This window comes from Mus caroli, unplaced genomic scaffold (genome assembly GCF_978045245.1).
Source record: "Mus caroli unplaced genomic scaffold, Mus_caroli_1 scaffold_2, whole genome shotgun sequence".
Classification (NCBI taxonomy): domain Eukaryota; kingdom Metazoa; phylum Chordata; class Mammalia; order Rodentia; family Muridae; genus Mus; species Mus caroli.
The window spans coordinates 132,055,734-132,076,738 of record NW_028227257.1 but is presented as its reverse complement, the minus strand read 5'-3'; the positions used below and the strand labels follow the sequence as shown (position 1 = coordinate 132,076,738).

Below are 21,005 nucleotides of genomic sequence, written 5' to 3'. Positions count from 1 at the left end.
ATACTTCTAAACCTCCCCCCTAAGATATCCATACGTACAGAGGGTCTTCTTAATAGTGAAGAATATTGGCCAATCATAATGGATTTTTGCTTTCAGGTAAATTGAGAAAAGCTAATTTTTACTGCATGGCTAAAATTATTTTTCTTAATGGCCTCGTTCCCAGACAGAATGTGAATCTCTAAGTAATAACATTGAAATTGGCTCACAATTAAAAGTGCAAAATGATTTATTATTTCACTCTGTTTAGAGCAGCTCCTAGGTGACATGCACTGAGCCAAGCACCAGGAGCAACAAAATGCATGCAAGGCATCCCGGCCTTGAACAACTCACAGCCAAGCAGGGGAAAACGTCAAGAAACACAGGAAGCGCTACCAACCACTGTGTCTCAACCGCTATGACAGTGCAGGGAAGCCAACACTTTGCTTTTCCTGGTGGGGTGAAAGGGGGAAAGAGAACAGATTTTAGACGAAATTCTCCCAAAGGGGAGGAATTTTCTATCAGAGACCTGGGGAATGGCATCTTCCAGGACAGGAAAACAGTGCCCTATGACAGAGCTTGGGGACTGGCTGTCCCACTAACAGGACAAGCCAATAAGGTAAGTATGACCCGCAAGGTACCCACAGTGAAAACACAGAGAATGGGTGTGGAAACAGTACCTCGTACCAAGGGATTTGGAAAAATAACTGAAAACAGCGCAAGAGGTATGTAGGGAGCAAGGGAGAGACTGGTCACACTAAGGTTGTAGAGGATGCTGACAGGGGCCTCTAGGAAGATGGTGGAAGTCTGAGATGTGAAGAACAGAGCTAAAAAGAGAAAAGCATCAAAATGCCCCCATGTGTTCAGTGTAGAGACTGGCTGGCTGGCGTTAGCTTCAAAGACGCTGGAGATTATAGAAGCAGACAAGCAGGCAGGGAATGCATTTGGCAGGGAGCAGAGCTGTGGCTGCCTGTGCTACTCAATGTTAATTTGGTGTTACTCCGCAAAGAGCTACATGAAATTATCAGCTTTACCTACAGAACACTATTCTTTGATCTGTTTTGATTACCATCAGTTATAATGTATTCACTGCGTCAACTCACATGTTATTAAATAGCAGTATAGAACAAATGAACGATCTCTATATTCTCAGTACTGTATGCGTGGTGTACTTTGAGTAACAATTGTCTCCTGTCGTACTTAACCTTTGACCTCTATGACTATGTTTTTTGGGGAATGAATACTGTCTGTAAAGTATGAATACATATTTGGAATTGGGTTTTATTGTTGGTTTTTTTTTTCTTATGTCAACTAAGGACTTGTTAAGCTGAGAACTGATATTTCCTAGCTTCCATTTTTCATGTGGGGTTGGCATTATCTGTCCATGGAAGTATGTATTAAACCTTTCCAAGTAGTATCTTCCGGCTTCTTAACGTGAGGGATCCAAGGCCTAAAGGTGCTGCTGGATTAGGACTAAACCATTGTTTACTACAAAGGATAATATCTACTAGTAGATAAATGTGTGAAAATTTTGTCAGCGATGTTTCAAGGAACTTGCTTCCTACTATAACATTTATAGTGATCTCGGGTAACATGTTAAATCTATATTATAACAGGGAAATCGGAGACACCTTGCACTGGGTATTAAAGGGCAGGTGTCTGCTCTCACACCACACTGAGTCTTTTCCATTTACCTTTCCTAATGCATTCAGGAGTTGTTAAAGTTTCTTGTATAAAAACATGATTGATCGTAACAGTGACAGTAATTGCATTCTAGCAAAAGTAACCATTATAGTAATTTTCTTCGGGGAAGAGAAATCTAACTAACTAAAGTACCTAGTTACTTCCTCACACATTAACTCTGAAAATTCCTAACATGAAAATACTTGATAAGGGAAATACAGATTGAAGAACATAAAGCCAAATGCAGTATTTATGAAATGACTTCCATTAGGTGGCTCACAATTTGATGTCGCTGCTGATCATAAATTAAATGGAGCAAAATAGAGGGGAAAAAATAAAATTTCTGCATGGGTGGATCAGTTCAACTAAGTCCTCAGGAGAAGCCTTTTCAAAGGTGACGCTGAGATTTGGTTTTTCATCTCCACACTACAAAAGGTAGTGCTTTTCTGAAACAAAACAAAACAAAAAATTTATTCATATCATGCCCTTAGAAGAGTGAATCACATGCTATATGAACATACTATGATTGCAAATAGAGAGAGAAAAAACAATTACACATGTGCACAGACAAGATGGTGCTGCATACAGTAACAACCTGTACATGTTAAGACGCAAACGAAACAGCATTAGCATTTAGTTTTATGTATTCCACCACACACCTGAATAGTAATTAGCAACTAAAATAGGAAACGTGTGGTTCTGCATGTATTCATAAAGCCTTCATGCGGCATTCTTCAGCCAGCAGCAATTTAGCATGAATCTCACATGGAGAAATACTACTTCATAGTTTCTACAGTTTTGTTGTTGTTGTTTTTTAAGATTACTTTTCCAAATGACTGGAAAGCAACATACCAACTTGAAAACTGATCAAAAGTAAGTGAAAACTGAAGAAAATATCTAATAAAAAAAAGAGGAAAACAAAGTAAGTGAAATATCTTTGTTTAAGTTTGGAATCGCTTGGAAAAATATTTTCATTAGCCATGTTCACCAAACAATAAACTTGAAGTCTCCAACTCCATGCTCAAAAAAACTTAAACCAAGTGAATCAGCTCAACGTTTTCAACTTTAAAGGGGCACAGAGAACATTAGGACACTGTTTCTGCCTCGCCTGGTCCAACTGCTGAAGTGGCTGCACAACTTCAAAGAAAAGCTTTATTTTATAGTCTAACTTTATGATTTGCCTTGGCTGCCTCTCTTCATCTGCCCCCTTCTCTGTTGTTTGCATCTAGATTTAAATTGGCTTTGCAATCCCGCCTGATTTAGTTTTGGAGTTAATCTTGTACAAGAGCATTGCATGTACAAATGATATCACTACAATTACCACCTTTATTTATTGTTCCACAGTAGCCCCATAGGTTACATACTCTTTTGACTCTCCAATACCTGCCTCTGTAATACAAGCTAGGTCTTACGACATGTGGTAGAAAGATAAGGAGAGAGAAAGAGAGAGAGAGAGAGAGAGAGAGAGAGAGAGAGAGAGAGAGAGAGAGAGAGAGCAGGTGTTTGCATGCATTCACATGGGTCTGTTTGCTTTAAAAATCAGATTCTAGAAATTTAGCATAAAGTTAGCTCCAAGTAAACATTCAGCCAAGTCTTATTTTCTTGAAGCCTAGTTGTATCTGCTGATCTCCTGTATTATTATAGAAGAAAGCAAAGGCAAAGGCTATTACAAAATAATTATACCAGCCAACATCAAAACAAAAGGTTTCAAAGGAAAGAATCTAATACATTTCTTCCAAGAAATATCACAATGACTCAACAATTAGAATGCTTTTGGAGTTACAAACAAACAAACAAACAAAGAGCCAGCTCAAACTTGAATAAATGCCAGACAGAACGCATGGCTCGTGTATCAGAGGACAGAGAGGATTCTGGAATTAAATGGTCAGACTTCTCAACCCACACAGCTCCACTTATCTCAGAGCTTCCATACTTTGCTAGGCAATTCCATCTGTAGACTACTTGTTTTGAGGTTGCAACATCCAAACTGACAGCAGTCAGATACTGTTCTTTCTTACTCACATTTTCCATCAACTAGTGCATGGTCTCCAGGCAAAGCATGAAGGTCTTGAGCGTCATTTCTTTGTGTCTCTTTTGAGTAATCTGCAGGGCAAACAGGGCAGTTGTATTGATTTAGACCATCCAGGACAAATGCTAGCACATACTGGTCATACTCATATGACCTCATGCATGCAAAATTATTGAACTGCTTCTTCGTGAGAGGAAAACTAGCTGATTCTCCAGGTTCAACCACTCACCCCATGTCTTGCTCATGGCATCAGCAGACTAAAGTGCTCGTAGCTTCTCCATTTTCCAGCAACTACAACGTCTGCTCAGAAGAGTAAAAATCCTTTTAAACTCTGCTTCAGCAGTTCATCCATCCCTTCTGTTTGGATGGCTCACGCACTGGTTGTTGAACATTTTGAATACCATTCTGGCCTGCAACTCAGGGCAGTATTGACAGCACTGTCTTAGTTCCCTGGGGCAGCTGCAGTAGCAAAGAAACACAACTTGGCTTCACTACAATAACTGAACTTTGTTCTCTCATCATTAAAGGCTAGAAATCTAAAATGTAGTTATTGGCTAGGCAATGCTCACCCAAATATTCTCTAGGGGAGGATTTCGCATCAATGCCCTCAAAGTGCCCCTTGGCATAGATGAGCATTCTTGAACTACACTTCTCTTTTTACATGGCTGTCCTCATTCTCTATATCTAAATGTACCTGCCCTCATCACTGTTCTATTACTGTGAAGAGACACCATGGCCATGGCAACTTATAGAAGAACGTTTTTAATTGAGAGTTTTCCTATTTGTTTCTAAGGGTGAGTCCCTGACTGTCATGGTGGGAAACAAAGCAACAAACAGGTAGGCATGGTGCCAGGGGAGCAGCTAAGAGCTTACATCTGACCCACAAGGAGAACGCTTAAAGACTGGTCCTGGTGTAGGCTTTTGAATCCTCAAAGTTCACCCCCAGTGGCATACTTTCTTTTAGAATTCTACACCTCCTAATCCTTCCAAAACAGGGAACTAGGTATTCAAATATTAAGCCTCTGGGGGACATTCTCTTTAACCACCACATACCTGTTCTCAAATGGATACCAATCCTTAGTCTATGGCCTACTCTTATCTACTATAACCTCACCTGAACTTGATTTTTATCTACAAGACTTTATTTTCAAATATGGTCAAATCTACAGGTTTTGTGTGGACATGAATCTGGGACTGACAATATTCATCATAGTACTATGCAATGGGAAAGTTGCAACGTTGTTAGGAAAGTCATCACCTAGAAAAGTCATCATGTAGGAAAGTAGGAAGATCAGAAGTTCAAGGTCATCTTTGGCTTCATAAAAAGTTTGAGGCTTAGCTGGGCTACATGAGGCCCTGTCTCAAAGAGAGGGAAGGAAGACAGCAGGTGGTTTACTAAGTAAAGTTATCTGATGACCCAATATGGTAGAATGAAAGAACCAAATCTCATTAGTTGTTCTCTGACATCCATATCTGTCTGTGGCATGTGCATGCCCTCATCCCTACCCCCCCCCCCCCACACACACATATAAAATAAATCAATACAGTATAAAAAGGCAGAGGTCAAAAATAAACCAAGATAGAATTCTGATCATGGTTATAAGGCTAAAAGTACAACAGCTCAAACAAACATTGATTTCTTCCTGTGTAAAAGCTAGAGTGTATGGCATCCAGGGTTCCCATTGCTGCTGCCTCTCATTCTTGAAGCCCTAACCACTTTCAGCTTTGGTTTCTACCATCTAGAACACATGGTTTCCAACTCATGGTCTGAAGCAGCTTTTGTCGCTTTCTCAGGAATGGCTGGATTCTGCTTATATAACATTGAGACAGTCCTAAAATATACGGCCAAAAAATAGCAACAAGAGTAGCTGGGAAATGTAGTTCTATCTAAACAACCACAGGCCCAGATGATTCAGAGTTCCTTTACTAAAGAAAGAAAGGGAAAACTAATCCTTGCTATGAGGATAGCGAATCTTTAACAAAAACAGCAAGTGCTGAGCAAGAAGTGATGGGCATCTGCAAACGGCTTTATGTCCCACTCCTTATGTATGTACTGAGGCTTTATGTATGATTCTTAGTCTCAGGTGTGTTTTCAAACATAACATTCCAGACTTTTACTCTGATGCCTTCATTTGTCTTCTTTGGTCTTTACCTCATTTTGCACAGTCTAGTTACATAATTGGCCTACATTTTCTCACTAGATGTCTATAGAGAGCCTAGACTCAGGAGAGTGGTGAGTACTGAAGTCAGCAGGAAACTTTAACTTTTAAATACAATGGGAGAGTTAACTATTTGGTAAAACAGGAGACGTTTAGCCCCTCTCTTTTGGGGATAAGTTTTTCAATTACATCAAACAGGCTAAAACCAAAAACTCAAACTAGAGTCTGAATGCTACATTTAAACGATCTGCAGAGAGCTACAACAAAATGAGACTCTGCTTGGCCTGAAAAGTCTGGAACCCTGCTTGAAACCGGATTCTTCCCAAATAGGAAGAGGCACACTAAGGTCGTTATAAATATTTAACAAAACTATGAGCAGAACATTGTAACAGAAACAAACTAAAACAAACAGTGATAATATTGGCCCAAAGGTGGGGGGAGGGGAGGAAAAATGAAGTATTTTCGCTATAAACACTGGGAGGCTATGGGACTGTTTATTTACTATCGCTTGGAGTTCTTAGTAGTAATCAAATGCTTATGAAGAACATAATTAGGAACTTTTGCAAGTGGAAACAAGAGGCCAAACAATCTGTCTCTACTGTCCCCTCTCCAGTCATCTCACTTGCTCAGTGTCCCAGGAGGCCTGCTTGCCTTGTGGCATCCCGCTACATTCTTATCATTGAGATGCTACATCCACCAAAGGGACCCTAAACAATGGCTTGACCATGACCAAACCTTTGTAAAGAGTCCTTTCATTGACATTGATTCTCCATAATTGCTTTGTTTTAATATTTTCTTCAGGGGGGACAAAGGAATGATTCACTCACCAAAAGTCTCGTCTGGCATGTTCAGTGGCTGATAGGTTGTTTTCAGGCTTGGAATTCTCTCTTCAACAATCTATGTTCTTTGCTGGTGCTTGACACATTCATAAACCATTTCTAAGTCAGCCACACAGAACTACCTTCGCTGACCATTACTTCCCAGCCCATTTCATTACCCAACTCTCCTACTTTTGATCTTGCTATATTTATAAGCCATTTCTAAATCTGTTTGCTACACATTCTCCCCAGCCCAAACCTTTCAGTGTCTCCAATACAGATTACCATCGCCCACCCCTTTGTTTTCTATAGAAATATTCTAAACATTTCTTGTGTTCCAAACTTCTTAATGAGTAAATATTCAATCTTTATTTTTTAAAAAGAAAAAAATTTCTGTCCTTAGGACTTGATTGGAAAGTATGGTTCACATAGAAAAATCCCCTCAAAATGTATTCCTTAAGCCATACTTTCATTGGAACAATACATTTGCAAACGAGAGTGTTCCTGCTCAGCTCCATCTCTGATCAATGCTGCAAGATCCCAAGGTTTTGTCTCTCTCAATGGCTTGTCCCCTGGTAGTCTTCAACTACTTTTTGGTTCTAAAGTCTAATGAGCGTTTCTGTTTTTATGTCTAATAGGCACTTTAATCTCAAGCTTAGCATGTGTGACTAAAACTTTTGACCTCCGTTTCACCCCCATTCCAAGCGTGTTGATGTTCTGGTCTTCCCCTTTCAGTTACCCGAAAACTCCAGTTCCTTATGCCAAAAACTTGATGGTCATCTTTTATTTGTCTCCATTTTCTTTGTAATTACAGAGCCTACAAAACCCCTTCAGCTCTGTACGCAGATGTGAGTCTAGAGTGCAGCCCCTTCTGCTTCCTCTGAGCCGTAGCAAGGTAGCGAAGCTATTATGATGACTTCTCTGGGTCTCTGCTCAACCTCCTCACTAACAGCCCCTAAGTCTGTCCTGCTTCTCCCAAGAGTCTTTGTCTTTGTCAATGTTCTCTTGCCATGATGTGAAACCATGATCACCGCAACTCTTATGAAGGAAAGCAGTTAACTGGTGCTTGCTGACCGTTTCAGAGGTTTAGTTCTTTTTCATCATAATAGAAAGCAGTTAACTGGTGCTTGCTGACCGTTTCAGAGGTTTAGTTCTTTTTCATCATAATAGAGAGCATGGTGGCATGCAGGCAGACATGGTGCTGGAGAAGTATCGGAGTGTTCTGCATCCAGATCTGCAGATAATAGGAAGAGAGAATGTCACTGGGCCTGGCTTCTCTCAAAGCCTCAGAGACACACTTCCTCCAGCAAGGCCACATCTCCTAATCCCTCCCAAATAGTTTCACTCCCTGATAACTACATATCCAAACATAGAAGCATAGAGGGCACTTTTATGCAAAATACTACATCTTGCAGCCAGATTATCTTTAAATAACAAACAGAAAACAAAGCAAACCTTATCATTTCTCATTTTTTTTCTCATGTCATTTCTTTTGATCAAACTAGTTCACTTTCACTGTACCTACCCAAGGTCCCTACCACAAATGTAGCATGACACATGACTTTGCCTTTGCTGGTTGTCTGCCTGCATCTCTTACTCTACATTATACAAACCAACTTCTTTGCTTTGGGATAATGTACCTATTTGTTCCTTCCTTCACTAGGCATGCAAATCCATCCATCCATCTATCTATCCTTCCTTCCTTCCCTCTCTGCCTTCCTCCCTCCCCTTCTTTAAGTCTCCACTCAAACTTAACCTACTCCTGGTACATCATGTACCCTTAGCATAGTGACCATCATTTGACATATTAAGTATCACACATGTTTAATTAGATTTTTTTCCTTTAGCTTCTTTATAAGAATACAATCTCTTTCATGAATACAATGTTGATAAATATTTTTACTTTTATTTACTGCATATTCCCAGCTCTTTAAAGTTGTGACCAACATAAAAAAGGTATCCAAGAAATATTTGATGAATAACTGAAATATATTCTACAATTTTTATCAGATTTATTTATTCATTTATTGACTATATGGGCGCATCATGCATGCATGAGTGGGTGTACATGCCATGGTATTCATGTAGATGCCAGAAGGTTTTTTCCTTCTATTATATGAGTCCAGAGGATTGAACTTGTGTCATCAGGTTTGGTAACAAGTACCCTTATCCACTGAGCAATCTTGCTGCCTATAAAAAGGATTTTTTTAAAACCTAAGTTCCTTTTCAAAGATAATAAGCTCTCAAATACCTGAAATAAATTTAGAAGCTCACACATGTAGCGTGCCAACGATGCATTGAGCTCTAGATAGCACTTTGCAAGTAAGATCTCAAAGAGTTTTCCTAGGGGGTACAATGTGGTTGGTTTTCATATAATCAATGTATAGCTGAAGTGTTACATAATTAAGAAGTACATGAAGAACATGCTCTCGAACTGTGACATGCCTGACTTCAGAATCTATTCTCTTTCTAACATTATTAAAGCATGCCTCTTTGGAATTACATAAAAACCCATCACCAATGGTACAGAAGATGGAATTAGACCTTTATTTAAAATAGTATAGCTGAATGCTCCAGTTAGGAATCTAAATATGTGAGAATGAAGTATCCTAGCATTTAGATGAACTCTGAGGAGGCCAGGCAAAAAGATCAGACCTACATATACAAATGAAGAAGCTATGGCTAGAGAACCTCTATTAAAGCCCCACCTTCTTTTCCTTTTTATAGCCAATTCTGAAGCAAAAAGACCAAAATGAAACCCACTCCCTGTGACTTCTGACCACAGCAAGAACCATATAAGGTGTTTCAATGCACCTGCCCACATTTACACAGAGTTCATGTCTTCTTCATATGTTTTGTTCAGGGGCTGAGGAGATGGTTCAGTTGGTAAAGTACCTGCTGGGTAAGTATGAGGACTAACTATGAGGACCTGAGTCTGAATCATAGCATCCATGGAAATCATGGTATCCCCTGTGTGGAAATCATAGTTCTAGGAAGGCAGAGACAGAAAGATCCCTCAAGGCTTGCTTGACAACCATTCTAGTCAATATTTTTTGGTAAGATTTCTAATATAAACAAACAAATACTCCTGAGACCCGAAGTGCTCTCCTGGCTCCACTTCTGATGGCCATGTGAAGAGACCTGGGCTCACCCCATCTCTCTTCTTCAGATTTCCTTTCCTTTGAAAGATGTACTTTATTTAAAAACAAAACAAAACAAACAAATAAAACAGAAGACAGCAAAAATCATAGCATATCCCAGATAGAAGGAAATGTTCTTGGGAGGCATTTGAAATGAGATCACACCAAGAGAGGAAGACTCGGGTTCCATGAATAACTTAAAAAGAAGAATGTGTGAGTGTTTTTCCTGCAAGTATGTCTATGTGCCATGTGCATGCAGTACCCCAGAGGACATAAGACAGTGTTATATGTCTTGGGACTGGAGTTATAAAGAGTTGTGATCCTCTGTGTGGATGCTGGTAATCTAGTCCTCTGAAAGTGCTCTTAACCACTGAGCTATCTCTCCAGTTCCATAGGATAACGTTGAGTATCAAAACTTCAAGTCTATTGGCAAATAAGAGTCTGATAAAATGAGACTCTACTCTTTCTAACAATCTTAATGTCTGTAGTGCATGGACAGAAGCATCCTCCTGATGAAGGTGCAATTGTCCACAATTCTCCAATAACATACAGGAGGAGATAAGTCTCTTAAGATTCCAACTCTTTGTGCTACTTGATAAGGTTCCTTTATTTTTATTTTTATTGTAATCATCATCATTATTTTAGAAGTAATGTCTGAGAGCAAACAAACATTTATTTAATACTGGAATTTTAAAGCATTTTGCTGACTTTGGTAAGAGACTATTATAGAAAAGAGGTAAAATACAGAAATTCAATCGTACCTGAAACAACGCAAAAAAATAAAATGTCCAGGAGCAAAATTAGAATTTTAGGAGGAACAGGTAAACCTCTACTATTCACAACTCTGACTTCTCCATTTTATATCCATTGGTCCACTGGTCTAATAGATGAGCCTGTACTTTTTTCCTAATTTTTGGAAACATGGCAAAATTGTTATGTGCTTTAAAGGAGGTTCTTCAACACAACAAATTTCACATGTTGATGGCTAGTCAGTGTTGAGTTCAGGAGACATCTGAAACATTCAGAAACTAGCATTGAAAGGCACTGGTATCCAATGAGCCACTTAAAGGAGACACATTGTCCCATCTAATTTAAGGTCAACTGCTAGGTATAGAGAAATGTTGACAAAAATCCTGGAACCAGAAGTCTATGTCTCTTAGTAAGAGACAAGTGGACAGACCAGCTACAAGAAAACAAGATATCACTCAAAACTCATATATGCTAGGAAATATTTACTCTCAGAAAACCCAAGAGCGCTATTTTTTAAAAGTTCCACACGCATCAGTAAATGGTTGAATTCTCCCACTACATATTTGAGCTAACATGACCAACAAAACAGGCTTGGCCACGAAGTCAATGAAAGTCAAATAAAAACCAAATCTAAACAGATGAGACATCATCCCGAAGATCAACAAAGACTATCTGTGTTTTTATTGTTGTTGTTTTGTTTTGTTGACACTGAATATTCTTTGACAGTGAGGAGGGTTTAGAAATCAGACAGAGCTACATAGGGCCACAAGCCTCTTCCGGTCAGAAAAGCACCTGGGTAACTAGGGCGCAGGGTAGGCTGACACCCGCCAGCTACCCACAACACCCGCCACAGGATCTTAAGACTTCTGGTGAGTGGAACACAGCTTCTGCTCCAATCCAATTTCGCACAGGACCTGAGACAGCATTAGTTAGGGAAGCAGAAAACCAGCCTGAGTAGGACCACAGGCCTCATCCGGCCGGATCAGCACCAGAGTAGCTAGAGCACAGGGTCGGCTGACACCCGCCAGCTACCCACGCCCACCCGCCACAGGATTTTGAGACTGCTGGTGAGTGGAACACAGCTTCTGCTCCAGTCCAATCACGCGGGACCTGAGACTGCTTTGGTTGGGGAGGCAGAAATCCGGCCTACATAGGGCCACAAGCCTCTTCCAGTCAGAAAAGCACCAGGGTAGCTAGGGCGCAGGGTCGGCTGACACTCGCCAGCTACCCACAACACCCACCACAGGATCTTAAGACTTCTGGAGAGTGGAACACAGCTTCTGCTCCAATCCAATTTCGCACAGGACCTGAGACAGCATTAGTTAGGGAAGCAGAAAACCGGCCTGAGTAGGACCACAGGCCTCTTCCGGCTGGACCAGCACCAGACTGCTGGTGAGTGGAACACAGCTTCTGCTCCAATCTTTAAACAGTGACAACGACAACAACTAACCCCAGAGATTACCAGATGGCGAAAGGTAAACGTAATAATCTTACTAACAGAAACCAAGACCACTCACCATCATCAGAACCCAGCACTCCCACTTCGCCCAGTCCAGGGCACCCCAACACACCGGAAAAGCTAGACACGGATCTAAAAGCATATCTCCTGATGATGGTAGAGGACTTCAAGAAGGACTTTAATAACACACTTAAAGAAATACAAGGGAACACTGGTAAACAGGTAGAAGACATTAAAGAGGAAGCACAAAAATCCCTTAAAGAATTGCAGGAGAACACTGCTAAAGAGTTACAAATCCTTAAAGAAAAACAGGATAACCTAATCAAACAGGTAGAAGTCCTTAATGAAAAACAGGAAAACACATCCAAACAGATGATGGAAATGAACAAAACCATACTAGACCTAAAAAGGGAAGTAGACACAATAAAGAAAACCCAAAAGGAGGCAACACTGGAGATAGAAACCCTAGGAAAGAAATCTGGAACCATAGATACGAGCATCAGCAACAGAATACAAGAGATGGAAGAGAGAATCTCAGGTACAGAAGATTCCATAGAGAACATCGGCACAACAATCAAGGAAAATGTAAAATGCAAAAAGATCCTAACTCAAAACATCCAAGAAATACAGGACACAATGAGAAGACCAAACCTACGGATAATAGGAGTGGATGAGAATGAAGATTTTCAACTCAAAGGACCAGCAAACATCTTCAACAAAATTATAGAAGAAAACTTCCCAAATCTAAAGAAAGAGATGCCCATGAACATACAAGAAGCCTACAGAACTCCAAATAGACTGGACCAGAAAAGAAATACCTCCCGACACATAATAATCAGAACAACAAATGCTCTAAATAAAGATAGAATACTAAAAGCAGTAAGAGAAAAAGGCCAAGTAACATATAAAGGCAAGCCTATCAGAATTACACCAGATTTTTCACCAGAGACTATGAAAGCCAGAAGATCCTGGACGGATGTTATACAGACACTAAAAGAACACAAACTCCAGCCCAGGCTACTATACCCAGCCAAACTCTCAATTAACATAGATGGAGAAACCAAAGTATTCCACAACAAAACCAAATTCACACATTATCTCTCCACGAATCCAGCCCTTCAAAGGATAATAACAGAAAAAAAAAAACAATACAAGGACAGGAACCACGCCCTAGAAACAACAAGAAGGTAATCCCTCAACAACCTAAAAGAAGACAGCCACAAGAACAGAATGCCAACTTTAACAACAAAAATAACAGGAAACAACAATTACTTTTCCTTAATATCTCTTAATATCAATGGACTCAACTCCCCGATAAAAAGACATAGACTAACAAACTGGCTACACAAACAAGACCCAACATTTTGCTGCTTACAGGAAACTCATCTCAGAGAAAAAGATAGACACTACATCAGAATGAAAGGCTGGAAAACAATTTTCCAAGCAAATGGTATGAAGAAACAAACTGGAGTAGCCATTCTAATATCTGATAAGATTGACTTCCAACCCAAAGTCATTAAAAAAGACAGGGAGGGACACTTCATACTCATCAAAGGTAAAATCCTCCAAGAGGAACTATCAATCCTGAATATCTATGCTCCAAATACAAAGGCAGCCACATTCATTAAAGAAACTTTAGTAAATCTCAAAGCACACATTGCACCTCATACAATAATAGTGGGAGACTTCAACACACCACTTTCACCAATGGACAGATCATGGAAACAGAAACTAAACAGGGACACAGAGAAACTAAGAGAAATTATGAATCAAATGGATCTGGCAGATATCTACAGAACATTCTATCCTAAAACAAAAGAATATACCTTCTTCTCAGCACCTCATGGTACCTTCTCCAAAATTGACCACATAATTGGTCACAAAACAGGCCTCAACAGATACAAAAATATTGAAATTGTCCCATGCATCCTATCAGATCACCATGGACTAAGGCTGATCTTCAATAACAAAATAAATAATAGAAAGCCAACCTTCACGTGGAAACTGAACAACACTCTTCTCAATGATACCTTGGTCAAGGAAGGAATAAAGAAAGAAATTAAGGACTTTTTAGAGTTCAATGAAAATGAAGCCACAACATACCCAAACTTATGGGACGCAATGAAAGCATTTCTAAGAGGAAAACTCATAGCTCTGAGTGCCTCCAAAAGGAAACTAGAGAGAACGCACATTAGCAGCTTGACAACATACCTAAAAGCACTAGAACAAAAGGAAGCAAATTCACCCAAGAGGAGTAGACGGCAGGAAATAATCAAACTCAGGGGCAAAATCAACCAAGTGGAAACAAGAAAAACTATTCAAAGAATCAACCAATCAAGGAGCTGGTTCTTTGAGAAAATCAACAAGATAGATAAACCCTTAGCCAGACTCACTAGAGGGCACAGGGAAAGCATCCTAATTAACAAAACCAGAAATGAAAAAGGAGACATAACAACAGATCCTGAAGACATCCAAAACACCATCAGATCCTTCTACCAAAGGCTATACTCAACAAAACTGGAGAACCTGGATGAAATGGAGAAGTTCCTAGACAGATACCAGGTACCAAAGTTGAATCAAGATCAGGTTAATGATCTAAACAGCCCTATATCCCCCAAAGAAATAGAAGCAGTCATTAATAGTCTCCCAACTAAAAAAAGCCCAGGACCAGATGGGTTTAGTGCAGAGTTCTATCAGACCTTCAAAGAAGATCTAATCCCAGTTCTTCACAAACTCTTCCACAAAATAGAAACAGAAGGTACTCTACCCAACTCATTCTATGAAGCCACAATTACTCTGATACCTAAACCACAAAAAGACCCAACAAAGATAGAAAACTTCAGACCAATATCCCTTATGAATATTGATGCAAAAATCCTCAATAAAGTTCTTGCTAACCGAATCCAAGAACACATCAAAACAATCATCCATCCTGACCAAGTAGGTTTCATCCCAGGGATGCAGGGATGGTTCAATATACGGAAATCCATCAACGTAATCCAGTATATAAACAAACTCAAAGACAAAAACCACATGGTCATCTCGTTAGATGCGGAAAAAGCATTTGACAAGATCCAACACCCATTCATGATAAAAGTCTTGGAAAGATCAGGAATTCAAGGCCCATACCTAAACATGATAAAAGCAATCTACAGCAAACCAGTAGCCAACATCAAAGTAAATGGTGAGAAGCTTGAAGCAATCCCTCTAAAATCAGGGACTAGACAAGGCTGTCCACTTTCTCCATACCTATTCAACATTGTACTTGAAGTCCTAGCCAGAGCAATTCGACAACAAAAGGAGATCAAAGGGATACAAATTGGAAAAGATGAAGTCAAAATATCACTCTTTGCAGATGATATGATAGTATATATAAGTGACCCTAAAAATTCCAGCAGAGAACTCCTAAGCCTGATAAACAGCTTCGGTGAAGTAGCTGGATATAAAATTAACTCAAACAAATCAATGGCCTTTCTCTACACAAAGAATAAACAGGCTGAGAAAGAAATTAGGGAAACAACACCCTTCTCAATAGTCACAAATAATATTAAATATCTTGGCGTGACTCTAACTAAGGAAGTGAAAGATCTGTATAATAAAAACTTCAAGTCTCTGAAGAAAGAAATTATAGAAGATCTCAGAAGATGGAAAGATCTCCCATGCTCATGGATTGGCAGGATCAACATTGTAAAAATGGCTATCTTGCCAAAAGCAATCTACAGATTCAATGCAATCCCCATCAAAATTCTAACTCAATTCTTCAACGAATTAGAAAGTGCAATCTGCAAATTCATCTGGAATAACAAAAAACCTAGGATAGCAAAAACTCTTCTCAAGGATAAAAGAACCTCTGGTGGAATCACCATGCCGGACCTAAAGCTCTACTACAGAGCAATTGTGATAAAAAACTGCATGGTACTGGTATAGTGACAGACAAATAGACCAATGGAATAGAATTGAAGACCCAGAAATGAACCCACACACCTACGGTCACTTGATCTTCGATAAGGGAGCTAAAAGCATCCAGTGGAAGAAAGACAGCATTTTCAACAAATGGTGCTGGCACAACTGGTTGTTAACATGTAGAAGAATGCGAATCCATCCATTCCTATCTCCTTGTACTAAGGTCAAGTCTAAGTGGATCAAGGAACTTCACATAAAACCAGAGACACTGAAACTTATAGAGGAGAAAGTGGGGAAAAGCCTTGAAGATATGGGCACAGGGGAAAAATTCCTGAATAGAACAGTAATGGCTTGTGCTGTAAGATCGAGAATTGACAAGTGGGACCTCATGAAACTACAAAGCTTCTGCAAGGCTAAAGACACCATCAATAAGACAAAAAAACCACCAACAGATTGGGAAAGGATCTTCACCTATCCTAAATCAGATAAGGGACTAATATCCAATATATATAAAGAACTCAAGAAGGTGGACTCCAGAAAGTCAAATAACCCCATTAAAAAATGGGACTCAGAACTGAACAAAGAATTCTCACCTGAGGAATACCGAATAGCAGAGAAGCACCTGAAAAAATGTTCAACATCCTTAATCATCAGGGAAATGCAAATCAAAACAACCCTGAGATTCCACCTCACACCAGTCAGAATGGCTAAGATCAAAAATTCAGGTGACAGCAGATGCTGGCAAGGATGTGGAGAAAGAGGAACACTCCTCCATTGTTGGTGGGATTGCAAGCTTGTACAACCACTCTGGAAATCAGTCTGGTGGTTCCTCAGAAAATTGTACATAGAACTACCGGAGGATCCAGCAATACCTCTCCTGGGCATATATCCAGAAGATGTCCCAACCGGTAAAAAGGACACATGCTCCACTATGTTCATAGCAGCCCTATTTATAATAGCCAGAAGCTGGAAAGAACCCAGATGTCCCTCAACAGAGGAATGGATACAGAAATTATGGTACATTTACACAATGGAGTACTACTCAGCTATTAAAAAGAATGAATTTATGAAATTCCTAGCCAAATGGATGGACCTGGAGGGCATCATCTTGAGTGAAGTAACACAATCACAAAAGAACTCACACAATATGTATTCACTGATAAGTGGATATTAGCCCAAAACTTAGGATACCCAAGATTTAAGATACAATTTGCTAAACGCATGAAACTCAAGAAGAATGAAGACCAAAGTGTGGACACTGTGCACCTTCTTAGAATTGGGAACAAAACACCCAGGGAAGGAGTTACAGAGACAAAGTTCGTAGCTGTGATGAAAGGATGGACCATTTAGAGACTGCTGTATCCAGGGATCCATCCCATAATCAGCTTCTAAACGCTGACACCATTGCATACACTAGCAAGATTTTGCTGAAAGGACCCAAATATAGTCTCTTGTGAGAAGATGCCGGGGCCTAGCAAACACAGGAGTGGATGTTCACAGTCAGCTATTGGATGTATCACAGGGCTCCCAATGGAGAAGCTAGAGAAAGTACCCAAGGAGCTAAAGGGATCTGCAACCCTATTGTTGGAACAACATGATGTACTAACCAGAACCCCGGAGCTCTTGTCTCTAGCTGCATATGTATCGAAAGATGACCTAGTCGGCCATCAATGGAAAGAGAGGCCCATTGGACTTGCAAACTTTATATGCCCCAATATAGGGGAATGCCAGGGCCAAAAGAATGGGAATGGGTGGGTAGGGAAGTGGGGGGGCACTATGGGGGACTTTTGGGATAGCGTTGGAAATGTAATTGAGGAAAATATGTAATAAAAATATTAAAAATTAAAAAAAAATTATGGACCAAAAAAAAAAAAAAAAAAAGAAATCAGACAGAAGGATTTGCCATGCTCATCCCATGAAGATCCTCTCTAAAACTGCTTCAATGCAACCCCACTGTAAGACTAATGGGAAAGCGAGTCTTCTCCCCACTGCAAGCCTCTCCCCATGTCTTCCTTCTGTTTTTCTTCCTTTCTTATTTTCCCTCCCCTTCTTCCTTTTGGGGGGAGGGGAGACCTGTGGGGGAGGAAACACAGACTCACTTATTTGGCCCGGAGTGGTGGTTTAAATGGGATTGTCTCCCTTTAGACTCATGTGTTTGAACCCTTTGGTGCCCATGTCATTGGAGGGGAGGAAGACTTTAAGTGTTTAAAGACTCCAGGCACTTACAGGTCATCCTTTCTGGTTTGTGCTTGTGGTTCAAGACAGAGCTCTCGGCACCCTGCTCCAGCCACCATGCTGTCATGCTTCACTCTTCTCTTAGGAATGACATACAAACCATCACCAACAATACAGAAGATGGGATTAGACCTTGACTTAAAATAGAATAGTTGAATGTCGCAGTTAGGGTTGACTAATCCTTTGGAACTGTAAGCGAAACAAGCTCTTCTATGAGTTGCCTTCATCATGATGTTTTATCACAGCAACAGAAAAGTAACCAATAAAACCTTCAAATGCTTTAGCATCAAGCAACTTTCGTGACTCAGCTACCTAAATTCTGCCTGTGATTGCAAGTGTGCACCATCACCCCGAGCTTTTGGGTTTTTCCTTTTTTTTTTTTTTTCTTTTTCTTTCTTTTTTCTTTTTCTGATTTCTTTTCTTCTTTTTTGCATTATTGTTTTTTGGTGTTTTATCATGTTATATAGTAAAATTGAATATCATTAATCCTTTTTTCTAAGTAAGCTTCATCAAGTTTTAAATGAATATAACAAAGATATTATAGCCAGTAATAGGTATAAAAACAAATAGGTGGTTTTGTATTATGCACTTTAAAACTAAGACAGTTCAATGTAAACCTAAAAGAGGATGGCAAGTGTGATGACTGAGATTAAGATGATAATGCAGCATTTTGTTTTTAAAAGACACTTTTATTGTGGTTTGAGTATGTATCCCTCAAAAATCCATGTGTTAGCTGATTGTTTTGTAGCAAATGGTAGAACCATTAGTAGGTGGGTTGTAAGGTTAGGAAGTTTGGTCACAAAGAGTATGGTGGTTTGAATAGGAGTGGCCCCCATAGATGCTTGTATTTGAATGATTGGACCATAGGGAGTGGCATTCTAATAAGGATGTGTGGCTTTGTTGGAGTAGGGGTAGCCTTGTTGAAGAAAGTATGTCACTGTGTGTGTGTGTGTGGGGGGGTGTTACTTTGAGCTCTCAGATGCTCAAGCCAAGTTAGTGGCTGTCTCTTCCTGTTGCCTGCTGATCCAGATGTAGAACTCTCAGCACCTTCTCAAGCACCATGTCTGCCTACATGCCACCATGATGATAATGGACTAAACCTCTAGGCTGTAAACCAGTCCTAGTTAAATGTTTCATTTTGTAAGAGTTGCCATGGTCATGGTGTCTCTTCAAAGCAATAGAAACCCTAAATAAGACAGAGGGTATGTCCTCACAGAGAATAATGGATTTTATCTGTATGTCTCCTCCTCTTTCCTCTCTTTTGTTTCCTGGCCATCATGAGTATGCTTTTGAGAACATTTCTCAAATGCCCTACTATGATAGACTGCCTCAACTTGGGTCCCAAAGCAATGGGATTGAATTTACAAATTGATATTCTCACACATTTTGTCAAAGTGACAGAAAGCTAAAAATCCTACAATCTTCAATCTAGAATATTCCTCTGTAGTCACAATTTTGAAATTTTGATTTCTTTAAAAACAAAAGGAGCTTACACACATATGTACACTCTCCTTTATCTTTTGATTCTGCCCCTTTTAACACAGGAAATCAACCACTCGGTACCTTCAGGGCATATTTTCTAAATGTTTTAAAATTGAATTCTCCTTTACTTTTGTTGGGTTTCGCCATCAGTATTGAAGACTTCTCCAATGTGTCCTCAGAACTTTAAAGCTTTCTCGGCACAATGAGTAAATTGTTTAATTCTGTTATTGAAAAATTGGTGGAAGGTACACTTCTTGAGCTGAGTTTTTTTTTTTTTGGTTTTTCGAGACAGGGTTTCTCTGTATAGCCCTGGCTGTCCTGGAACTCACTTTGTAGACCAGGCTGGCCTCGAACTCAGAAATCCGCCTGCCTCTGCCTCCCGAGTACTGGGATTAAAGGCGTGAGCCACCACGCCCGGCTTGAGCTGAGTTTTGAATTCCTTTGTGTTGAAGGCTTGTTTCCTATTTGTCTTTCGATTTCACATTCTTTTTTTAAATTAAATTAACTTTTTTTAAGCTGGGCATGGTGGCGCATGCCTTTAATCCCAGCACTCAGGTGGCACAGGCAGGTGTATTTCTGAGTTCGAGGCCAGCCTGGTCTACAAAGCGAGTTCCAGGACAGCCAGGGCTACACAGAGAACCTACGCCCCAAAATTTTTTTAAATTTTTTTTACATATTCACTCTACATCCTGTTCACTGCTTCTTGCATGCGCCCGACTCTCCAGCAAGAACAACGCTGCAACAGGATCCTTCTGCACACGTTTATTGGGAGAGCTTGATTGCAGAGGCGAAGAGACCCCAAGCCCAGAACTGGTGCTGCTTATATAGGCCTAGGAGAGGCATGTCTCACACCTGGATTGGTTTTGCATGGGTTATGCTTACCACCTCATTTGCATGTCTACATCTGATTGGTTAACTTCTCTCTCATCTGATTGGTTAACTTCTCTCTCATCTGATTGGTTAACTTCTCTCTCATCTGATTAGTTAACTTGTCTCTCATCTGATTGGTTAATTCTCAAAACCTCATCTTGGCAAGAAAAACTTTACTGCCTATGTATGCGTGGTGGCCAGCAGTAGCCAGCACCACCCTGCAACAGCACATGTGGCTTCCCACATCTCCCCCTTTTTGTTTTAATAAAATGAGGCTGGACTAGGCCTATGCAATTATGTCCATCCGCCTTGGCTCCTGTTTTAGGTCGTTCCTCTAATGTCACAGCCTTACCCGTCATAGGGTAACCCTATCGCCACCGGGCCCTGTGTCTTAGGTTGGTCTGTGCATGAGGAAAGTTGCCAGTCTCTGGATACCACAGTGCTGTGTGACAGTAACTGCTAAATGACCTAGGACGAACTCTAAAAAAGAGGCCAGCCAAA

The 21,005-nt window shown here is 40.1% G+C and overlaps 1 protein-coding gene across 1 annotated transcript in view; it reads left to right on the top strand.

Moving 5' to 3' along the window:
• The first annotated feature begins 295 nt into the window (after positions 1-295).
• LOC147005927 (uncharacterized) overlaps positions 296-21,005 on the top strand; it is a 47,370-nt gene continuing 26,660 nt past the window's right edge. Inside the window, exon 1 of the mRNA XM_085828540.1 lies at positions 296-701. Coding sequence (XP_085684666.1) covers positions 296-701 — 406 coding nt within the window. The remainder of the gene's footprint in view (positions 702-21,005) is intronic.